The sequence below is a fragment of the Squalius cephalus genome (assembly GCF_949319135.1).
Source record: "Squalius cephalus genome assembly, chromosome: 21".
Taxonomy (NCBI): domain Eukaryota; kingdom Metazoa; phylum Chordata; class Actinopteri; order Cypriniformes; family Leuciscidae; genus Squalius; species Squalius cephalus.
Window position 1 is genome coordinate 6287333 of NC_137142.1, and position 25225 is coordinate 6312557.

Sequence of the window (25225 nt, forward strand, 5' to 3'; positions counted from 1 at the left end):
GTAGTGTTGCTAATCTAGTGGTTTTATTTATTTAGTTTAAAAAAGGGCTGGATGCACAATCGGCACCCGGCCCGTGCCAGGACGGGGCAGTCTGAACAAACAGATTTAGAATCAAAGCAAAACGCTGCACAGGAAATTATCCTGTACACTTAAAAATAACTTCATTCAATGCGACATTTGCATAAGAAACATGCCAGCCCTTTCCATTGAAGTGCAACTGTTGGGTTCCGGGTGGGGGAAAAAAAATTTATTCTCGTTTTGTCCATAAAGAAAACCGATGTTTAGCAATAACATATAAACCTATTCAATAGAGCCATGGGAAGGAAATGAATCACAAAAGAACTAAACAACGACCAGCCATCTTTGTTTAGAAATGCCAATAGCATAATGGAGTTGGTATACGTGTGTGTGTGTGTGTGCTTATACAAAAGTATAAAAAAAGTATATTCAAAATATAAATATATATTCAAAAGTTTGGGGTTGGGGCATTTATTTGATCAAAAATACAGTAAAAACTGTTATATTGTGAAATATTCTTACAATTTAAACTACCTTTGTTGTATATAAGTTTATAATGTTGGTTTGGCTTGTGCTCTGTTGCTATTTAAAGTCTTAACACTCTTCATATACTCTAAACACTTTATTTTAGGACTGTACAGATGGATTTGAAAGAGCTAATTGTGAAATTAATGTATTAATGTCACAATTTGTATTACCAGTTACTGTTCATATTTCATACTTCACCAGAGCACCATTTCAGTTCCATTGTTCTCTTCCTTTCAGACTTTTATTTGATTTCCAAATGGACTGCAATGATAGTTTCATGGTTTTCAATTTCCAATGATCCCCTACTGTCAATTTCAAACACTTGAGTCTTTTCAACTGCCAAAGGTTCGTCAATCTGCTCTTGTTTTTGCATGAATAAATCTGTCGCCTCCATTTCCTGCTGTGCCTATATGCTCTGGCCCTTTCTCGCCAAGTCACGTGTTTGTCTAGTACTGTTTTTCATTCCTGTGGCTTTCATTCTCTGTAGATAAGGGGAAGAGCTGTGCTTTGACCACTTAAGCTATGGAACTTTCTCCATATCCTATTTCCGCTCTGGGGTGTTTAACAACACCTAGCAGAGGGACTGATTCACAGCCTTATGGGCAAAGAGAAAACAGACCAAAAAAAGCTCATTATCACTAAAGTAATAAATAAATTCACTGAATTTTTGTACTGACGTGAGTTTCAACCGTTTAAAACTGGGATAATTAAGATTTATTAAAGTTTCTGAAAGAAGTTACCATTACTACAGTCTTCAGTGTCACTTGATACTTCATTACATTACAATTGAATACATTACATTATAAAATACATGAACACAGTTATTTTGAATTGTAACATTTCACAGTATTACTGTTTTACTGTATTTCTGATCAAATAAATGTAGCCTTGGTGAGAAGAAGAGGCTTCTTCAAAAACATTAAAAATCTTAATTATTTCAAACTTTTGAGCGGTAGTGAATATTTCAGGTTGTTTTTAATGTTTGCATGACATAAAATAGTGCATGAGCACACAAAAAGTTTGCAATACTAGAACATGCAGACATGATGGTCATGAAACAGAGTATCAACAGAATATGAGGTTGAAGTGGGAGCATTTTGGTCGTGATATGCCAAAACCACGATTCTGTCCAAACATCTCTCTATCCGGCTGCTTTGGATCACATTAACCGCGACTTTCAACGCTATGACACGCATTATTATTAACAATTTTTTACAGAATGGCTGCTTGAAAGTCTAGAATCTAAATGTGTTGAGGGAGACAAAAAAATATCGTTTTAACTGCGAACAACTGGAGTCAATGTCAAACCAGCAGTTGAAAGGTAAGAGATCATCTGAGACTAATTAGCATCTGAGCTGAATGAATGGGTTTGGCACACAGTTTAGGAAGCTTCCATTTTGGTCACTGATTCATATCATCCACATGGAAAAGAAAAAGAAAAAAGACTGTAATCTCACTATAAGATATAATTCTGAGGGCTTTTCAGGATATCACTGAACACAGAATTATCTGTGTTCAGAGATAACACAGGGTTATCCCTCTCTGCCAGTAAAACTGCACATTCAAGTAAAATATCATGTTTTTGAGTGATGCACTGATACTGCAAAGACATCTGTCACTGATTATCTGAAGTCAAAACAAAAGGGAAAAAATCTAAAAAAGGCGTCCAAAAACATGGACATGAACATTCATATCTGAGAATGCAATTTATTAGTGCTTCGTTCAGGGGGTGACAATTGTTTCCACAAGAGTAATTTCTTTTTCATCAGTCTGTGTTTTGAGAATTTGGCCATCTATAACAAAATAAAGGGGAAAAAAAAGTAATTTCAGTTATCAATGCAGATTAGAGGTAGATTGCTGATTCTACTACCAATGGCATGCAGGAAATTACAAAAGTACAGTTAGTCAGGACAAACTTTGATATTGGTACATACATCATTAAACGATAGATAGATAGATAGATAGATAGATAGATAGATAGATAGATAGATAGATAGATAGATAGATAGATAGATAGATAGATAGATAGATAGATAGATAGATAGATCTCACCTTGGTGCAAGCTGATACCTTCCTCTCTTTGGATGCCTTGGTCTTGGTCTATAACCTATGGAAGACATTACACTTATTATTGATCTTTAATACCAAATGAACTTCTTAATATTAAACTCATTAAATATGACCTGTACCAGCTTTGTTCTTGTAAGCCTTAATTGTGTTTATGCCCGTGAAAGTGTTAGTCTTGTGTACTGTGTTGTACCTTGCTGGTAGTGTGCTGAAGCTGCGGGCTGCTGTGTGGTGTGATGGAGCTGGGGTCGTCTTTCTCCACGCAGATCATCCACCTCCACAGGCCACGCTGAGCCAATAAAACAAGCATTTAAATGCAGATTTAACTGGAGGTTTGACTCTCTCACAATTAGTATTTGCAGTGGAGCATCACTGGAAACATAAAACGTACAATTCTGAAGCTGAACTTCACCACCACGTCCCCAAAAGTCTGAGGCAATGATTACTGCCTCAAACGCACATAAATTAAAAACAGACTTTTTATACGTCTAGCCCGACAGCATCTTGCAATTGACACTTTAGACCATCTGAGATTCAAAACAATCCTCTAAGACAAAAATAATGGGGTGAATTAACATCAGGCAACAGAGGCCAAGTTTAGGAAAAGAAATGAGAACAAATGACAAACCGTCAGAATCACCACACTGAAATATAAACTCGTTTTGGTTTTCAGGGCAATTGTGGGATGATAGGATTTTGTTTCTGCTGTGGATTTTTAACTCTTTAGACTTTGATGTTCCATTGATTTTAAGCATTAGAAACTCAAATTCCATTACTTTTTTGTTGTAAGAATGATATGTTAGAAAGTTAACACACATCACTTCTTGTTACCGAATAATTTAATCCATTTACCAGTTATTGCTAAAAAATCTTTAATTAATATATAAATATATTTATCAGTAACTACAGACATTTGGTCTCAAACTGGCTCCTAATGAGTGACAAATGCTGTTACTTGCAACCCTTTTACCAACTGTGGTATTTATTTACATTTTTTATAAAAAAAAATGTTGTATATAAAAAAATGATATTTAATGATCTTTGTTAGAAATTAATTAGGTAACGCTTTATTTTAAGGTGACGGTTACTACATGTACTTCCTATAGTAATAACAGTAAATTAATCATAATTACGAGTAACTGACCCTAAACCAAACCCTAACTCTATAGTATGTACAAGTAATTAATATTAGTCAGTACTTATTTAAGTACAATGTAACTACGATACCTTCAAATTACAAAAATCAATGCATTTAAACATGGCCCAAATTTTAGTGTCTCTTTTTACAGACCAATTGTTGAAGAAAGTAAAATTTGGAGTTTCTGACCAGGTTCTGTACTGGATTCATGGAAAGTCCAACAAGCATTGTTTTTCAGATTGTTATGAAGTTACAAAAAAACATGTTGTGCACAACAGATGCTCTAAGAATGGCATATGACAAAATAAACAAGCTGGAATTGCAGACAACCACGGTATTAAAAAAAAGAACATCAATCTAACAGGATAAGTCTTGAGAAGGATAAGTATTCGAAACATGGCCGGTCTGCCATAATCTGACTAAAATATCTGATGACAATAAACAGTCTATTTGCCTCTAAGACACAACATGAGCAGTTCATGAGCTGGTCGACATCAAGAGGCAAACCAGATGGAGACAATTTCACCATAAGGTCTCTTTTAATCTTAGGACAGAACCACAAAACTCTGGATGGTGGTAAAAAGCAAAAGGGGCTCAAGGAGTTTGTAACAGCCACCACGTTATAATTTTGCTGTCTTGTTATGTTACTTAATATAGATCGCCACCTATAAAAAGTAACCCAGAATTATTCTTGTTATGACAAAGCATCCCCTCTATCTAAAATACTGTGTTCCAAACAGATTGTTTCCACTGTCACAGACCAGATGGAGGGTTTTATTAAAGACGGCTGGGTATTGTTTATGTGCAAGTAACCTGGACGTTTCTGCATGTATTCCATTTGTTTGAGTCTCAACCAGGTCCACAAAAAAAAAAAAAAAAAATCATTAGAAGCCCACAGAAATCAAATATCCATCATTCAAAACAAATACAAATGCACCGCAATTTGTCTGTTTAATTGTTAAAATAATTCTGGATAATCTGAGTACTCTTAGCTGCATTACAACAATTTACTATATTTAAATCCATTTAGTAGAATTCCATATATTTTCCCAGAAAGTTAGTATGAAAATGAATTTCTATCAAGTAAAGTGATGGATAAGGAAATGTAGAGTGATCCGCACCATCTCTGTACTGTAGTCTGCGTGGTCGGCTCTGGACGGGGGTGCCGCGTCTCCTGCAGGCTCCCAGCACCAGCTCTCTGACAGACAAGAACAAAGATATCCAGGAGGGCTAAAAGACAATAGACAAATTAGATATTTAAAGGTACGGTAAGCGATTTATGAGAAACACTGTTGATATTTGAAATCGACACCCAAAAAAACACACCCCTCCCTTCATAACGAACATGCTAAGCAACACAGGTAACCATGTATGTATGTTGACAGCACGAGCAAGTATGGATGAATCAGCTGTGATTCAACAACAGCATATCTTCCGTGAAACAGCAAAAAGGCAATGTTATTCACATATCGAGCAGAAACAAAGCAATCTAGGTGTCTGTTTTCAGGACTTCCTGCGGGTCCTAAAGTTCTTGCCTGATCGTAACCCTCTTTGGTAATATCTGTCATCTCTCTATTTAGTCTTTCTTCTAATCTCCCTCTTGCTCACTAGCTATCCTCCCCCTTCATGAGTGGACACGCCCCTTATTGCTGATTGCCTACAATAGTGTTTTGGTGCTCCGTGGATCAGTCTGATCCACTTTGTTTTTCTTCTCCTATTTAAACAGCCAGGACTATGTACAAACATCATCATTTTTTTCAGCACACATACAAAACAGACATCTAGCAAATATTCACAAATTTGTTTGATTAGGTGCTGATTTTAACTTTCAACAGTTTTTCTCAGAAATCGCTTACTGCACCATGCATACACAATAAACTTAAAAATCTCAATCCAAATGTGCATCTATAATTGATTAAATCCATAGGTATTTGAACACTCATATTAAAAAAAAAAAAAAATGTAAACAAAAAAGTGTGTCAGACCTAATGGCATTCATTTTAAAAAAGAAAAGTTAGTTCTGAGAAAAGGTCCTGCACTATTTGTTTGCAGATGTCACTTGGTTTGATGTTTGTTACAAGTACGTTTTGGGGCAACTGTCAAAGGGTGTGTCTCAATCAGCTCCCTAGTTCAGTAATCAGGGCACTGATCAGGGAGTCGGCCATTTTAAGGGCTGTCTCAATCGCAAAATCTTTCCAATGCACTGAAACGTTTGCACCCTAAAAAGTCCCAAAATGCACTGTGAAAACCAGGGAGCATCGATGCTCACTGTGTTTCCTTAACTGAAGTTCTAAAGCACGAAACAAATCGTGCGAGCCAACTCAATACAACTCAAAATAAAAGAAACCTAAATTTGATTTAATTTAATTACATTTTAGCATGAAGATACATTGCTAGACAGGTAATGAACATAATACATATAGGGCCCTGCCATTCACCCGGCGCAATGCAAGTTTTTTTTTGCTAGTTTCAGCCTGACGCAGTTATCATTTTCACGTACTGCGCCACGTTCTTTAAATAGCAAATGCATTTGCGCCCATCTGTTCGCCCATAGGCTGCTGGTCTGAAAATGAGGTGTGTTCAGGCACATTGTTGGCGCGTTGCTATTTTGAGGCAACTGAAATATTGCGCCATTGACTTTAGACCAGGTTTCAGTTGCCTCAAAATATCAACGATTTTTTTAGTTATTTAAAGAGCGCGTTAGTAATGTGCGCCTATAGGCGGGTCCACAACGAGCATACACTTCATCCCAAAGTCTGCTAGCGCTTTAACCTCGCGCACGAGCAGATCCGTTTCCTCGCTAGAGAAGCGTTCAGTTTTTCTGCTTGCAAATTCCGTCATGTAAATAGCGAATCTGCCATGGTGCAAGCGCAACTGGCTTTTAAAGGGAATGGGAGATGAGGCTCTGATTGGTTTATTGCACGTAACGGCCAAAACACACCCATTACTAATTAAAAGAATAGGGACAACCCTTTTATACCATGCGCCGGGTACGCCGACCATTTTTCCCATAGTTAAACTAGCAAAAGTGGATTCAGACACGCCCTAAGTGCCTTTGCACCGTGCGCTTTAGACCATGTGCTTAGATTGTTAAAATAGGGCCCTTAGAATTAAATTATGGCTGAAATGTTGCCGAAAGAAATATCAGTTCTGCTGTTGTTCATAAATATGAGTAGTGACGTTGACAATGACGAACCTGTTGTCATGTCACCATCAGTGTCCCAATGTTTAGTGAGCCAGGGGTCCTTACTGTCCTTACCAGTGCCCGAATTTGTGTAAATGATATACTGATTCACAACTGATTGAGACGTACTCTGTTTGTACAGAGACCTCCATGAAGACAAGAGGTGACCATGCAGTCTGAGTTAGTTCCTGACTCCATTTATAATTATAAACCCATGTTTATATGTGTGGGTTAAAAAATTATTTAGACGTTTTTGTCCCTTGGCTCCGGAAAAAAAACATTACAGAAATCAAAAACAAAAGAGATTCTGTATCTGTTTTGCAGTAAACCAAAGACATGTAAACAAAAATTAAACAAAATCCAGTAAACAAAATATGTGTGGGCCATACAATGAACTGATTATCATTTGTTTCCTTTGCCCTGATTTCCAGCATGTCAGCAGGCCTCGATAGAGCTGCATAGTCATGACAACATATATATATAAAAAAGGATCATGCTAGGTCCTGTTTACATCTGATATTAGGTTGTCAGGGCTAAAAACATTTTGTGATTTTATTAATCAAACCACATTTGAAGATTGCAACCACACTGCATTTGTAGTGTAAATACCAATCCGTTCAGATGCATCCAAGTCAACAGTAAAAGGCCGCCCACTCACCTGTCAATCAACCATTTTGCTAAAACAAGGATTCCGTGTGGCTTTGAAATGTCATGTTTGTGGTGAGACTGAAATGTATGTATCGGTCTCAAATGACCACTTGTGATCGGATCATCCAAGCCGGATGTTAATACCAAGTGTAAACAGGGCCAATGGCATTTTTCTGTACTTACATTGCCTTCGAGAAGCTCCTCTTTTGGACTGCCTGAGTGGGCTTGCAGATACTTCGAATGGAAGAGCAGGCCGTCAAAGGTCTTCCACGGCATGAGCTCACCCATTGGGAAAGGGAGACCACATGCACTGTTGGCTGCGATGAGGTAGGTCAGACCACGCACAAAGAGAGAGCCGAGCTGGACGGCCCTAGGGTCTACAACAGGGGTCTGCATGGGGGAGGGATTACATGGTATAAGAAATAAAGAACAAAATTAAATAGTTTGCAAAGGAGCGGTCACATTTACAGTTGCTCTGCGAAATTATCCAAACAAAACCCAGGCATTTCAATAGGAATCTGCACGAGAGTTTTGGTGAGGGCAAAATATTTTCCAACATAGATTTTGATGACATAGAAGTTTTCTGTGTTGACCAAGTGTGCCGAACACGTCCTGAAAAGTAAAGCCAAAACATTTTGATCGCCCCATGGTGGCTGGCCGCAGCATAGGTCATAAACCCCGCCTCTTCATGTAATCCCATGGGACGTAAGCCAAACTAAAAAATTCCATTACAAATCATTTTTATGTTTTAGGTAGTTTAAATTTAGGTAGTTCTTTTCATTTACACGATAACGGCATTTTGGTGGCCCAAAAACGTAAACTTTTGAAAACAGGTTTCAAAGTGCAAATTTTTGAAAACGACACCCTTATCATCTCCGTGTAAACTACAAAAATGCGAATCTGTGAAAACGGTGACGTCATGCACATGCGTCTTACGTGTTTAGTCTATCAGCTTTTTTTTTTTTTTTGCAAATGAAAGGATACAGATATTAACAGTAAGAAATAAGGGGGGGCCTATGGACATCTTTACGAGTGGTTATAAGAATTACACAAATCAACACAATATACCATTTTGTCATAATGAAAAATTAAAGGTTCCTTACAACAGAGTCAAGGATGATATATGTTTTCGAAGCCTATTGTGTTCAAAGGTTTTGACATTTTCTTAAAGGAAGTAAAAGGGACTTTATATGAATGTTTCTGGCTTTGTAAATATGAATAATATTATATAATATTACAGTATTATCAAGATTAACATTCTTAGAATGAAATTCGTACAACAATAGATTATGTAAATTGTCTATAGGCATGAGCGTTCGGCTCGAGTGCACTGTAGTAAAATAATGCGTATGTGCGCAGGCACGTAGTCTTTCTTTACGAAGTGACATCGCCAACTACTTGTCTGCCATGCATAATGCAGTGTTATTAGTAATTTTCGCGGACTCGTGTGAATGGGAATCGTTTTGATAACATTGTCATCTGTACAAAGAAATAACGTTTCTGTTTTTAGCATATCGTTGTCGTGTAAACGTAGCCTAAGGGTGCTTTCACACTGGAAGTTTAGTTCGAAACGGGGCACAGTTTGGTTTGAAAGTGACTTCTGAGTGAGCTGTGCTTCAAGCATCGCTACACTATTGCAGGATTAATCAAAATAAAACTGGAATAGCAATATGACTTAAATTGCAAAGTCTACAATTAAATTAAATTAAATAAATTCATGTGCTGCGTGTTTCAGAGTAAAGCCCGGATCATAAACAGCTCATGATCCACCGCTTTTTGCAGAAAATGCTCCAAATCTCTGCATCTGCTTTGAGTTTGGGACACTTATAACATGCATTTTGGAAAGCATTTTCTGTCAAAATAAAAGTTTGATGGTTTAACCTTTTTAAGATAGCCAGAAATTTTAGTATTGAAATTTTAGTTGTATTGTAAATTAAAATTATATTATTTTTCTTAAATACTTGATTTTTTTTACAGTGAAATATTACAATAGAAATATTTAGCATTTTTAGCATTTTTTATATTTTCATTTAGTAATAATAATAATAATAATTATTATTATTGATCATTGTTATTATTATTATTATTTTATAGTCATACTGATATCTAATCACAACATTTTAGGCAAACTGTACAGCCCTACAAACAAGCACAGCAAAAAAGTTTATATTGCAATTAGATTCCCTCCCAAAACTGTGCATTCCTAGCTATCCCTGAAGTTGTGTGGAACATTAAGCTAAACTTCTGAAAGAAAGTCATACAGGTTGGAAACAATGCAAGTTAAAGATTACAGAATGTTTATTTTTAGTTGAACTGTTCCTTTAAATGACAGCACTTTTACAGCAACTTGGTTTCAAATTCATCATGCTGTTATTACCTATTGTGTGTTTCAACGGGAGGGAGGCAGGGTGTGACCCGTAGAGCTCACCTGAAGTGGCAGTGTGGATAAGGGGATGTTTACAAAGAGTCCCCCACCCCCCACCAGACTGTCCGCTGGTCACCTGGTCCCCCACCCACAGGAGATAAGAGAGGGGCTGATTAGCTTTCGTGACATGAAAATGTGAAATTGGCTTGCCACCTGCTCCGCTCTCAAACACAGCTTAGACTAAAGCAAACAAAAGGGAGCCTGGAGATAAAGCCGAAGTGACAGCAGCAACCCACTGCCCAAGCCTTCCAGGCGCACAGATTGAGAGCCAGGCCGTCATTTGAAATATTACGCTGTTTACTCTGGCCTGACTTCCTCTTTGAAACCATGCCTCTTCAGTAAAATGAGAGCATTTAATCACATTCACTGTTATGCATAAGGTTTAGAGAGTGGGATGAAGTAGACCGGCTTTGATTAAACCGCTTAAAAAGACACGTAAAAGTCTTAGCACCTTTAAAGCCACTAATTGCTCAGCGTGGAAGTCAATAGGCCCCGGGACAAAGCTGATGCCACCCTGCTGCTGTAAAGGTATAGAGAGGGACAACAAACCAGAACAGCAGCTGCTCTGCAAGCATTTCAGCAGTGAACAATGAGAGCTGCTCCAGATGCCCGAAGGACCGCTGGACCCCCTGAGGACACGCAGATCAGCATTAATGGCCAACTACAGCCTTGTGTCAGGCTCCGCACCTGTGCCATACCTTAATGCACATCTGCTCAATGTTACTACTGTAAACATGAATGCATGACAAGACAAGGCTTGTCTGAATCTTGTGTGGTATTTGAATGAACTTTCAATTTTACATTTACTTAATAAACATAGTGGGCTCTGGGCTGTATAGCCAGGCTTGTTCAGTTAAAGTGTTGAGAGTCAAGAACTTAAACATATTGGAGGTGAATGATTTAGTTCTGTTTATGGTTTTTGAATGACTACATTCATCCACCAATGCACCAAATTCCGATCACCTCAAGCACAATGCACAAAGATTTGCTTTAGTTGTTTTTTTAATCATAAGGAATTTAATGTTTCTGAACTGCTCGAAACTTTGATTTGTGCATCTTTTTGATTCCTTTAAAAGATGTGACTCATAAGAATCATTTGTTCACGAGTTGAACTACTACTGTGTTTGTAGTGTGGAACCGTTAACGGAACACCCTCGAGTGTTTCTGAACTGGTTCTTAAACCAGTTTAACTGATCAAAAAGTCTTAAATTCATGCGTTGTCAGTATGAATCAGTTTGAATCAATGACAATTACTGTTGTAATAAATGACAACAAATTATAGCACTACCGTTTAAAATTTTTAAATGTTTTTTATTTTATTTAATTTTTTTATGTCTCCTATGCTCACCAAGGTTGAATTTATTTGATCAATATTGTGAAATAGTATTACAATTTTTTTATTTGAATATCATTACTCCAGTCTTCAGTGTCACATGATCCTTCAGAAATCATTCTAATATGCTGATTTGCTGCTCAAGAAACATTTCTCAATATCATCAATGAAACAATGAAAACAGTTGTGCAGCTTAATATTTTTGTGGAAACGGAGATATATTTTTTCAGGATTCTTTGATGAACAGAAAGTAAAAAAAAAAAAAACAGCATTTATTTAAATTAGAAATCTTTTGAAAAAAAAAAAGTAAATTTAATGCATCCTTGCTGAATAAAAGTATGAATTTGTTTCAAACACATGATTCTCATCAATAACAGATGCAATGTAGTGGCATCCTTAGCTTGCATTTACATTCCCTTACTACGACAAAGCAACACAGGGGGAAACTGATTAGACGGGGGTAATCAGGACGCCCCTGGAGACTCTCTTGCCATCTGTCTGGCTCTTCTGCCTCCTAATACCCCCCCCCCCCCCCCCCATTTCAGGCAGATGTGACAGTGTAACTCCCAATGGGAGACAACAATGGTGCATGTAACAGGTGCTCGCACCACCCCATGGCAGAGGAGCTTTACACACTTTCATCTGGCCAGCGGCAGGCTGTCGCCACTGTGCCTTGAACACACACGCGTCTCTGGGTCAGGCAGCAATCCAACACCTGTTGCCGTGCACGCCTTCTAAACACACAATCCCTCAACGCTATCATTCATCACCTAACATATTGTGGGCAACATAAACCGAGCCATATCACTTCACTTGAGCCAAAACGTAAACACGCGGGACCATATACAAATAAATACCGCAGCCAAGTTCACAATAAACAACCATTACGGGGCATAAAAGATACAGAGCCAGTAATTGTCTAAAAGTCATTGAAATTCTTTGCTTTGGAACCACATTAGCAAACATAATTAAACATACGATCTGTAAAAATATAAATACAACTTAACAGTTCATTTGTATTGTCAACAGCTTGACGTTACATGAGTCAAGTGTGAGATATGCATCAGCATCTGAATACAACAGACTGGAGGGATTCACACCAGACGCAAAGAGGACAGCCGTAGACACAGGAGGATCCGTAAATTAGGAGGTGGCTTCTTGGATATCTCCCAAGAGGCTCTAATTTGGCCCTCTATCATCCATTATCTGTGCTGTGGGGAGGACTCTCAATCCAAGCAAGCACTGCAAAACCACAGGCCGCCCTTGGCCGTGTCTGAAATAGCACGGATAGGAGGTTTAAATTAGGGTGGGAGCTGAAATAGCCCTGTGGTCGCCGGCGGGGACGACGCGGAGCCCGTCACCAGAGCATCACTCTCAGGTTCAGACCACAATTAGAGTAGTTTTTGGGAGGAATGTCGCAAAGCAACCAGAAATTATCCCTCCAGTCTCTATCCTCATTTTTTTTCTTTTTCAAATAGCAAAAGAATCTGATATATCCTTTAAGAAAAAGGCCATGATTTGTTGCAACTCCATGTTGCTGTGCCATTTTGACATGGAGGCACAGAGTTTGTGATCTACTGTAGCTTAAGTCATAACTAATGAGATCAACAACACTTGAAAGTAGGGATGCACCAAAAAGCAAAAATTCTGGATGCTCTTGACCAAAAACCGAAACCCAAAATGCTCTTTAAAAATGATTCGTTTCTTATTTAAAATTAGCTTGTATATTTGTACATTTTGGGGGTGAGATCAAATACACTAATTACAAGCATAGATAAATACAGTATAACAAAGTTACAAATAAAGTAGGGTCTAACTGTAGAGTTTTCAGATTACAAATTAAATATAGATTATTATTTGTTAAAGCTGTGTTTTGTTGTTTGATTAACATGACATAACAGCAGGTATTTATAGGTTGCAGTCACTAAGACCGAATGCACGGATCCAATATAATGATACACATCCGATTTCTTTCTCAACTCTTTTACGCTCACTTAAGACATAACCGACTGTGTTTACAAGAATACTTGCAGAGACGGGTATTTTGACATCATTTTGTGCGTATATTTTCAGCTGTTTATTTTCTTTCGGCCAAAAACTGAAAATGCCATTTTCGGCCAATAATTTTCCGCAGCCGAAATTTCGCTGCATCCCTACTTGAAAGTTCACATAAAACCATGGCTTTATAATCCAATGTTGAAGAGTTCACCCAAAAATGAATATTCTGTCATAATTTACTCACCCTCATGTTGTTCGAACCTGTATGACTTTCTTTTTTCGAACAGTCTCAATGCTTTTTTTGTCCATACAATGAAACTCAATGGTGTCCAAAGATAATTTAATTAGGAAACAAATAAATAATGCATTTTTTTTTATTTTCAGGTAAACTATCCCGCTGGAATTCCCCTGGTGGAATGATCCCAATCCTACTTGGACAGACGTATCTCTCGCAGTTTTCAAGAAACGAAAAGCACTTAACTGCATTCTGCTGAGACTGATTATTATTTAAAAACATCTATTTTTCTTTCATAAATCCCTTTCTGTTGTAGCCTTCACCGTTTTGGACATTGTTTGAAACTTGGTATAGGGCCTTAATCAGGTTAGACGCCATATTGAATTTAACGCGGAAGAAAGCGAGGCTGTGAGGGAATCATTGGCCTTTACAATGCACTGTATTAAGATCCTAGATCACATATTTTTCACAAACTGCTTTATGGAGTTTTTGTCTACTTTTTTTTTTTTTTTTGAAAGATGGAAACAGTACAATAAAGGCACTGTACTTCTATCCCTCACAGCTACCCTGACTAAGGTTTATTGTTAGTACTTCTCATGATATGAATGTGTGGTCAACAATAGCTAAATTTCACAGGCAAACAATTTGTCTATTGTGAATAGTGAATTCACACAGAATGAAGTGCAGTTCACATAGGCCCTGTTTAACCCTGATATTAAGAAGCATTTCTGTCAATCCGATCACAAGTGGATGACGTTAAATACAGGTGTAAACAGGGTCTAAAACGGTTTGAGCTTGTCCACTTTTCAACCACTTCCAGAGGTAGTCGAAAACGCATTTTCCAGATTGCTTTCGTAGTGTAAACGCTCATGTGGATGAATGTGTTCAAACAGCCACAAAAGACTCTCCGCCTAGAGATCTAATGTTTAAACATTATGGGAAGCGCACTAGCCAGATGGGATTTAAACTTTGTCGGCTGAAGACCCAAGTTTAGTTTGAAGATGAAAAATGTACCAAGCACAATGTTCTCTCACCATTCCTGATTTCTATCACACTCACAGTGTTCAGGTGGTCTTGTGGCTGTCAGAGCCGAAACTAAAGCTGCTGCTCTCTGTATACAATTGGTTGAGCTTATTTCGTCCAGTAGATCGAAAGATCTGAAAAATCCCAAACATTTACCCACCCATAGACCCTGCCCTCAAAGAAATCAGGATAGAAGTGGTTGAAAGTGGACAAAAGAGACGGATTAAAACAACAGTAGTAAACTAGGTAGGAAATCTAAGGAAAATACTTCGCCATCACACAAAATTACAGATAATTGTGATTTCTATTAAAATGACTGGACTTCGACACAGAAAAATCGCTGAACAACTGAGACTGCATCTTGACTGCCTCACTTACGGGAGCACAGAAAAAGTTTGGACCTAGTAATCGCACCAAATGTGAAACCGGCCAGTCCTTTTTTTTTTTTTTTCTCTATGTTACAAAATAACAAGCATGACCACAGTTGTTTTGTAAAAGACTCCAAACCAAGCCCAGTTATAATGGGTGAGCTGCAAGTGAGTGTAAAAACAATGTTTTTAGAAAAGCAGAGGTAGCTCAAATGACTCACCCTGAGCTGTTGCATTTCTGTGAAGGATTTGAATCTGACACAAACAGCTTGGCTTAGATATGCATCTACGTCTTCCAGAGAAAGCTGTCTCGTCTAGATGCAAGAGCAAACAGTGTTTTTATTCAAGTATACACAACAAGCATCAAGCGTCACCACACACACATCTATACACAATGCAAGGGTATCGGAGTTGTCTGATAAGGGCTACACACAATAAACAGTGTTGAAACGACACCGGTGAACTCTTTTGACATGCAATGAGTTCACATCATTAATAAATAAAGGCTAACAGAGCGTACGTGGTGCGAATGGACCCAAACAAAGCCATTTGTTTACATTCAAGTGAAAACCTCAGTGGTCCATGGCATCAACGATGAAAAGTTAAACAAACCTGAATGGCAATGTAGGTTACAAGACAAATCACAGCAATCATAGGGCTGTCAAACTGCTTCAGCTCTTCAGTAAACTCATACAGGTCAAAGACATCCAGGAGTGTTGATGCTTGGATTGTTTTCACCTCTGGGTCTGTCCTAAACCACAGGGCCATCAGATCAGGGGGCCCTTCTGTTGATCACAAATTGACCACAAATTTAACTTTGTGGGGGTTGGCGTGTGTGAGAGTAAATTAATGATTGAATAACAGTTCTAATACAGTTCCATATATTTTGGCAAAGATTTAAATCATTTGAAAAATGATTGTACTCACAAATCTAGCTGATGGATATTAGCTGAGCATAACTAGAAAACGTTATTAAGAAATTACTCTTACTGCATCCAAAATGGAATATTATATAGTAGGTACTACATTTGGTTTGAAAATTACTTCACAACCGTTTAAAAAGTATGTTCTATGTGAGTATTATGACTTAAATTTGGACGTACTACATTTGCCATGTTGTCAGTGTCAATTTGCAGCTTCACTTCCATTCACAACTCCTCTCTAGTGGCCCCTCAGGGATAGTAAAGTGTCCATCGTAAGCACACTTCAGAATCTCGCCGGAAGTAGTAGGTCTTCCATGTACTTTTCTCCAGTTCGGACATACTACTCAGCTCACGTACTGTTTTTCGCATACTATATAGTAGGAAAGTAGGCATATTCGGACGCAGTATCGGTCTTCTGCAGGCTTAGAAATCAATTTCAAAATTCCCTAATATTGCCAGGTTGGGAGCCCTGTAATGCAGTGATGAAATTTGCAGTGTGCGAAATACACCTATCAAACCAGATGGTCTTTTTGTTTTTATCACATTTTGCTGTGTCGTGTAATCACTGATACGAGGAAACACAAAAAGGCAAACAAAGAGAATCATGTACACTAACAACTGAACATAGATCTCTTGCGATTATCACAGGATTACTTAGCAGCATCAGACGAGGTAGTGTGTGATGCTTTGCATGCAAGACAAAGTCCAAGGATCTTTGAGGTACTCTATCCCCCGGTTTCACAGACAAGGCTTTAAAGGGATAGTTCACCCAAAAATGAAAATTCTGTCAGTAATTACTCACCCTCATGTTGTTCCAACCCCGTAAGACCTTCGTTCATCTTCGGAACACAAATTAAGATATTTTTGATTAAATCTGAGAGTTGTCTCACTCCTCCATAGGCTTCTAAGGGACTGAAACTTGCTGGCCCAGAAAATGTATTAAAGACATCGTTAATATAGTCCAAGTGACTCCAGTGGCTCAATCTTAAGTTTATAAAGCGACGAGAATACTTTTTGTGCGCAAAAACAAACAACATTCTGTGCAACACAGACGCGCTACGCTTAAACACTACGTGAAAAGACCCGAGGCTCAGAGAGAAGGAAATGAAAAGTGGAATAAAGTCGTTATTTTTGTTTGTTTTTGCGCACAAAAAGTATTCTCGTCGCTTTATAAACTTAAGATTGAGCCACTGGAGTCACTTGGACTATATTAACGATGTCTTTAATACATTTTCTGGGCCAGCAAGTTTCAGTCCCTTAGAAGCCTATGGAGGAGTGAGACAACTCTCAGATTTAATCAAAAATATCTTAATTTGTGTTCCGAAGATGAACGAATGTCTTACGTGGTTGGAACAACATGAGGGTGAGTAATTACTGACAGAATTTTCATTTTTGGGTGAACTAACCCTTTAAGGTGCTCTAAGTGATGTTGGGTGACGTCACTTCTTGTTGACGTTCAAAGTATTGTCCAACAAAACGGAGGCTAGTTCGACCCTTCCTCCTCCTCATCCCGTCTCCCCACCCCCCTCCCTCCCTTTCAGTGCTTCCTGAAACAGTCATGAACGAGTCGAAGGCTTTTCCGGTGTAAATTCAGGACTTTGTGCGCTTTTTCTCCTTTTCCCTCTTCTTTGTTATTTGTTCATCTGAACGTCGTCTCTTTGGTCGTGTGTCGGCCATATCAAAATTCAAGAGAATATAATTCTAACGTTAGTCGTTGTCGTTGGTTAGGACATCTCTCCTCTAGCTAACCTCCCTCTTCATGCTTCTCTCTCCTCCACTCCCCCGCACCCCCCTTCATGTGCACGCGCACTAACCCCCCCACCCCAACCCCCATCCCCAAATCATTCTTGTCGGTTATTGGCTGGAACACTGTTTGTTATGTTTCGTGGTCCAGGCTGGGCCAGTTTGTTTTTGTTGCCATTTGTGGAGCCTGGGCTGTCTAGAGAGACTGCGTTTTTTACAGTGTGTTCAGGGGACAGGCAGCTAACGGATAGTGAGGAGATGTTTGCTGTATGTGACAAAAAAAAATTCGGCCTAAAAAACGTGTGACATCGCTTAGAGCACCTTTAAGCTAGTCCCAGACTAAAATGCATGTTTGAGTTGTCTTAAGTAAAAGCAACTTGCACTGACAAATCTTAAAATATGTCAGTTCCATTGCTTTGTCTCAAGATACACATCAGTAATGTGTTTTTCTAAGGCATGTTTATAAAAGCTACTTAAATGTCCTAATTGAACTAAGGCTGAATCCTGGCTTAATCTAAGCCCTGTCTGTGAAACCGGGCCTATGTGAGGTACTTCATTACGACAAGTGTATATGATTATGTGAAACATAACTACTGAATTATGTACTTATATAGTTGAGGGGTTTTGGAGTGACTCTGGTAGGCTCCTGAAGTGGATTTCCTGGGAAGACGAACCATTCCTTGACTGACACAGTGTGACCGTAACAATCTATAAAGGAGAGAGAAAAGTTAATGCACATTGAGAGCAAAAATAATGCAAGAAAAAAACATCTTGAAAGCATCTTAAAGTCCTTTAAAATTGGCACACAAAGGGAATTTGTGCAATCAGCTTGTATGTTATGAAATAATATGATTGACAGAGCCTTTCCAAAATTACAGTGTAGTCCTCACAGTTTGAAATCTGATATGTTTTGTCCCCTTTGGTCTGGCCCTTCTTTTCAACAGCACATTCACCACATATTTGCCCACACCACAAATATTGGACAGACATGAGACAATTCCCAGAATCTTATAGAGCAATGGAGATTTATTTTCTGTAAACAACAGAGTAAGAGTACAACCTAAATGTCTATACTTCAACAAAACATCTAGATGTTAAGAAAGATAAAACACAAATAATATTTAAATTAAAATATGCTTATCCTAAGATCACTACATAAAAAAACTTCAGTCCAACAGTCTAGATTTCTTCAAAATGTGACAATTTTTTTTACTTTGACCAACGAATAAAAATGACAAAAATTATTTTGAAAATATTATTTACAAGTCACACATAATTTGAACAACATTTACTGACCAAGTAATGTTTCTAAGATTTTAACTTTTTCATGCTTAGAAATTAAAATCCTCATATTTCCAAGTTTTCCATGACGCTGGTAACCAGTGTTATTTTAGTATTATTTATATACTTTTATAGTATTTATTTATATTTTGAATTAGCTTTTATTTTTATATTTTTAGTTTTCATTTTAATTATATCTTATGTTTTTGTAATTTTATGTGATTGTCATTTTTATTACCCTTTTTTTTTTAACGAATAGGCAACAGAGGGTTAGGGTTAATGGGGTTTTATCGGATATAGTAAATACTAACACAGGTACACCACAAGGATGTGCGCTTTCTCCGATTTTGTTTATATTATATACAAATGATTGTCAGAGTTCACAAGATAATAGTTATTTGGTAAAATATGCAGATGACACTGTGTTGCTTTCTTTGCTTTCACATTCAGATCAGGAACATGGTTCGGTTTTGTACATTTTATTTCTTGGTGTAGTTGTATGAAACTAGATCTAAATGTGTCACAAACTAAAGAGACGATCATTAATTTTAGTAGGAGAACACTGGCACTTCAACCTGTGGTCATTAATGCTTTTGATAACAGGTTAAAGTTCGACCAAAATTCTGATGCCATTATTAAAAAGTCACACCAAAGATTGTTTGTGCTGAGGAAGCTTAATTCTTTCAATGTACAGAGAGTTGGTCTCAGGTCATTTTACAATTCGTTTGTTGAAAGTATCTTGTCTTTCTCTTTTATTTGTTGGTTTTCAACACCATCTACAAAGAACAAAAATCGTTTGCAGGTATTGTTAACATGTGCTCTAAAGTTATGGGTTTTCGCTTAAAGGAGAACTCCGGTCAATTTTAACATTGAGCTCATTTTTTTGTACATTTGGAGTGCTGTCAGTACAGAGAACAACGACAAAAATCGGTGTTGCCTACACCGTGTTATCCTCTTTTTAAAATTTGCACCCTGTTGACTTCAATGGGGCAAGTTTTAAACCTGCTTTTAGCCTCTTAACATCCTTGATGTGTCATTACAAGTGCCCAGCCATGTGAGTGATTCCTTCAGAGTGAACACGGTGAATCTGACTGCAAGATATGAATAAAAATGATGTTATTTCAGCCAGCGCACATACCTGTATTTACTTCCTGTTTTCGGTCGAAGTCCACAGTAGTCGATTGTCGAGTTCACGCGCATAGGTTTAGTTACCTATGATCACGCGCGTGAACTCGACAATCGACTACTGTGGACTTCGACCGAAAACAGGAAGTAAATACACACTTGTATCACACTTGTAATGACACATCAAGGTTGTTAAGAGCCTAAAAGCAGGTTTAAAACTTGCCCCATTGAAGTCAACAGGGTGCAAATTTTAAAAAGAGGATAACACGGTGTAGGCAACACCGATTTTTGTCGTTGTTCTCTGTACTGACAGCACTCCAAATTTACAAAAAAATGAGCTCAATGTTAAAATTGACCGGAGTTCTCCTTTAAGAAGTCTTACATCTTATTATGAACAGCAAATGTTGAGGATGGCTCACAAAATAATAGGAGACAGCACACACCCGTTGCACTGGGACTTTGAGTGGATGCCCCTGTGGCGACGTTTAAGGACAATCAGATGTTCTACAAATTATTTTTATGTATTTTGTGTAGTTTTGAGTATTTGAATGTATGTGTTAAGTGTTGCACCATGACAGTTTAAATGAATTGCCCCATGGAGATCAAAAGCTCTAAACTACTAAACTACTTTTTTAAAATAATTTGACTTTTATTTTTATTTCAGTATTAGATTTAGTAATTTTAGTACTTCAACTTATTTTATTTCCGTTAGTTGCCAGGCAACATTTCTAATTTTCATCTAATATTTATATATTTCAGCTTTATTTCAATTAACAAAACAATTTTAATAGTTTAATAGTTTTAGTTTTAGTTAACAGCAAACACTGGTGGGAGCCAGGACTCACTTGACTCAGGAGTACAAACTCTGAGGACCGGAGGACGAAAGATTGGTAATTCTGCAAATGGAACAGCGGCGTACTTGATACATCACTCACCTCGCCTTGCTACTCCGGTTATCCTCACTGAATATTAAAGGGGTGGTATAATGCCCTTTTTCACAAGTGATGTGAAGTTTTAGCTCCAAATACCCCACAGATATTTTTATATAGCATGTTAAAGTTATCACTTTTTGAGGGTGAGCAAAAATGCACCGTTTTTGTGTCTGTCCCTTTAAATGCAAATGAGCTGCTGCTCTCAGCACAGGGGGCGGAGCTTCAAGAGCTTGTGTCATTTTACCTCACACAGACATGCACTGAAAATGTCAATGTTTATGTTCAAACCGGAGTCAGACAATGATGGAGAGACTCAAGAAGAAGTGACAACATGTAGAATGCAACAAGACATTTCTGAATGGTTAGTTGATGAATTTATGAAGCTGATGTGTAGTTATCTTCTAGTCATTGATTAGCATATTCTGTCATGATAATCTATAAATCGCGTTCTGGGGGCGGAGTTTATGTAAATTTTAGGGTTAGTGATGTCGTGTAGTCCCAACCAGCCGTTTGTTGTAGTCCTTATAAAACGATTTCTTTAAAAGCAAATATCTCCCTTTGCTTTGAACTTTGAGCTTCATAACTTTGCAGATGTTGTTTATGCTCAAACAGCAACATTACACACTAACTAAAGTTAAAAAAGTGAAATTAAAATCAACCACTCCTTTAACAATAAAACAAAATATGATATAAAAACCACCCTGCCTCTTTTGGTTTTCATTGTAAAAATATTAGGGCTGTCAAACGATTAATCGCATCCAAAATAAAAGTTTGTTTTTACATAATATATGTGTGTACGGTGTATAATTATTTTCTATATATAAATACACACACATGCATGTATATATTTAAGAAATATTAGCATGTATATACTGTGTATATATATTTATATTATATATAATTTATATTATATATAAATATTTTATATATAAATAACACATTTTTTCTTAAATAGATATGCATGTGTGTGTATTATTTATATATAGAAAATAATTATACTCCATACACACACATATATTATGTAAACACAAACTTTTATTTTGGATGCGATTAATCGCGATTAATCGTTTGACAGCCCTAAAAAATATGAAACATAATAATGTGGTTCAGGCAATATGTGAATATATATGCGCCCGGTGATTGCCTGGATCTCACAACATCAGATCAAATTTTCAAATAGGCCACAGATTAGAGAAACTACATTGTCGCCTGAAAAAACTCCTGTAAAACTACATTTTGTGACACGATAGCAGTAGTTTTTTTTTTTAATTATATAGGTTTTCTCCTAGGCCAGTGATGCTTGCTGGTTGGTGCGAGACTCATTCTGGGATACCTGTCTGTCTCAAGTTCACACAAGTTCACCTCCCCTGATGCATCCTCGATAAAAGCGGCGGAGCAAGAAGACTTGTTAAATGTGTGGTCAGTACCACGGTTCCCTATACACAGAGTACGCGAATTCGATAGCATACTGATAGCGGCCATGATGCCGCAAATTATAATTACCCAACTATATAATTGTGAGAGAACCCAAAAGCATTGAAATATATTTTCTCCTCCCATCTCATATTTTTTTCCATCGCCATGTCCCTGTAGGCGCTCCGTAGAATCCATAATTTCCTTTCCGAACATAGTATTCGGCTTCGGCACATGGTACAAATAATGAGATGATGTTATTGAAGATGCTCTTCTTCATTTAGTCGGCTTCCTCTTCACAGTTGCATACAACTCAACAGAAAAGATTTTCCATAAATTCTAAGTAAATACAGAGACGAAACGCACCTGGCTGGACTGGCAGTATCAGGCCATAGATGCGTTCTCGGACAGGCAGATATAAGACGGCCTGCGGTGGTAACTCGACCTCATCCTCATCCTCCAATGAGTTACTGCAGTCCACGACTCCATCATACAACACGTTATAGACCAGGAAACACTCTGCCCGCGTGTGCTTCTCCATCGCTGCCTGAGACATGGAAACACTTAGTAAGAACAGAAACAAAGTCATGTTACTTCTGGTGGGTCTGGTGTGTTTGTTCAATACAAGTCTCAGTGAAAAGGTTTCCATGTTCAATGTTTCTGAATACAAATCATATTATCAGAGTAAAAACTTCTAAACATTAACAAGTTTATTTTAAATGCCATATTTTCAATATGGTCTCAAACACTGCATTTTTCCTTCTTACCTGTAATATTTCACCGGGTACATACTTGTCCATCGAACGCACAGACTCAGGAAAGGGACGGCAGCACTTTAACCAAGGGGACGTTTGCCCTGGAAGTAAATATATGCGTATTCCCTTTTCTAAAGCTTCTTCCTCTGCTTCAACTAACATCAGTGTCTCCTCCCTGCCGGGATGATGAGCAGTAATGAACTCTGCAACAGCGTAGACCTTGTCTCCCTGAACTTGCATGTGTTTCTTTCGATATGACGCCAAAGCACTGTTGCGAAGACGCTGCATTTGATGCTCTGGCACTATGTCATTACCCAACAGACAGGACAAGAGAGGAAGGTCAGTCATATGAAGCTTCAAAACTTGGCATAACCTCTCTCTGGACAACAGCACTGTTGTCATATTGTTTAAATTGAGTTTACTGATGGACAAGTATGGGGCTGTGTTGTAGATAACAAAGTCTGTATCTTGCCCAAGGATGCCCATGCAGTCGTGAGACAAAGCATAGTCGGATATCTCATAATCTCCTTCTCGGACCGAGCACCTTGTGTCTTGACCAAGGCTTTTGAGGGCAAATCTGGAGAAGGTTGCGAGTCCAGAGGGCAGGCAGAAAAGGTCTCTGCTGTTTGGCTGCTCACCGTGAGTCTTAATGTGCTGAAATATTCTTGCTATGTCTTGGTTGACTCTCAGACGCCTCTTCACCCATTCTGCCCGCTTTTGCTCCTCGACCGTTCCGTCGAAGAAAAAGACTAAGCGTATGCCCGCAGCCGTGAATGCATCGACAAATTCTTGGAGGATATGCATATACTCTTGCCACTGACCACCATGAACCCAAGCTTGACAGCGATACCAGTACCTTAAACAGGCCATTCCATCCACTACGAGCGTGGCGGCGCTGTCCGGATGGGCTTTGGCATGATTCAATGCCATCTGTTTCAGGCCCACTGGCACACATGCGTCTGGGCAACATGTCTCCATGAAGTACTGCAATCCCTTCACACCCATGTTCAGCTGCGCAAAAAGGTCATCTGCAAGGTCATGCGCCTAAAATGAAACATAAAAATAAGTACATGAACATTAATGCACCCTTTCTTTAGATTTTCTCTCTTATGACAATGTAAAATCTCAGTGCACCTGCTAAGTCAACCAATAATGTATATAGATGAAAATATACATTAAACTTTAGACATAAAATGTGCATGTGAATTTGTAAAGAAACATTACTAGATTTAGTACTTCACACGGTCAGATATTTATAAAATTATTAATATCAATATTCATTTATTCAATATATATGAAATGTCTTCATCCAGAGGGTCCTTTCAATATTTCACCTGCTAGGACTTCAACATCAAGCCATAACATTTTTACTGAGAGTTTTAGAGGATTTTTAAATACGTTCCCTCGTTTTACGTAGTTACTATTATTACCTCAAAATTAAAATAGCTAATGCATTTAATAAATTATATGTTTATGTTATCAACACAAGATTTTTAGTCTGAATCGACAAGGGACGATTAAGTAGACCATGCTAAAATCAGTTTGAACCCATCCTGTAGTCTCAATCCGTTCATTCATTGAAGGGAAAGCTAGATTTTCCAATATTGACAACACATTATGGTCCATGTCTCGTCAATCAGTAACCTGCGGACAGTTTAAGGAGTTTATAATCTTTCTTAGTAGGCATTAATTATTTTATTTTTCTTCACACATTATAATCATTTTGAATCCTGAGAAACATTTCTCAGGTAATTTGAATGAAACCCTTTACTGTGACCACCTGTGTGTGTGAATGCTGGGAATTTCGCCATTAATGCTGCGTCGTTGCCAGTAAGGATATGGACAACTAGTATATTTTATCACTTAATGTCACAGATATTTAACCTAATGCTGCTAAAGAAACAAAAGCTGACTCACTATTCGTTGGGGCGTCACGCATAATATGACTAGAATTGACTGGTTAGTTCGCGTTGAACACTCTCTGGCGAACGGCTGCTACATGAAGCGACTGGAGTGTTTGTTTACAATGTTGCGCTCACTTCCTGTTCCGCCGATCTCAGCAGCCAATCAGCACACTCCTTTAATGAT

The 25225-nt window shown here is 38.0% G+C and overlaps 1 protein-coding gene across 1 annotated transcript; it reads right to left on the bottom strand.

Annotated features, from left to right (window-relative positions):
* Positions 1-25193, bottom strand: fam120b (family with sequence similarity 120 member B). Its single transcript, XM_079856219.1, has 11 exons — positions 25055-25193; positions 23150-24181; positions 22749-22929; positions 18238-18339; positions 15578-15750; positions 15187-15279; positions 7767-7973; positions 4873-4981; positions 2807-2902; positions 2599-2653; positions 1-2339 (listed from the first exon to the last, which is right to left on the bottom strand). Exons 2-11 carry the CDS (start codon positions 24140-24142, stop codon positions 2312-2314), a joined length of 2037 nt encoding a protein of 678 aa, XP_079712345.1. The 5' UTR covers positions 24143-24181; positions 25055-25193; the 3' UTR covers positions 1-2311.
* Between the last annotated feature and the right edge of the window lie 32 nt (positions 25194-25225).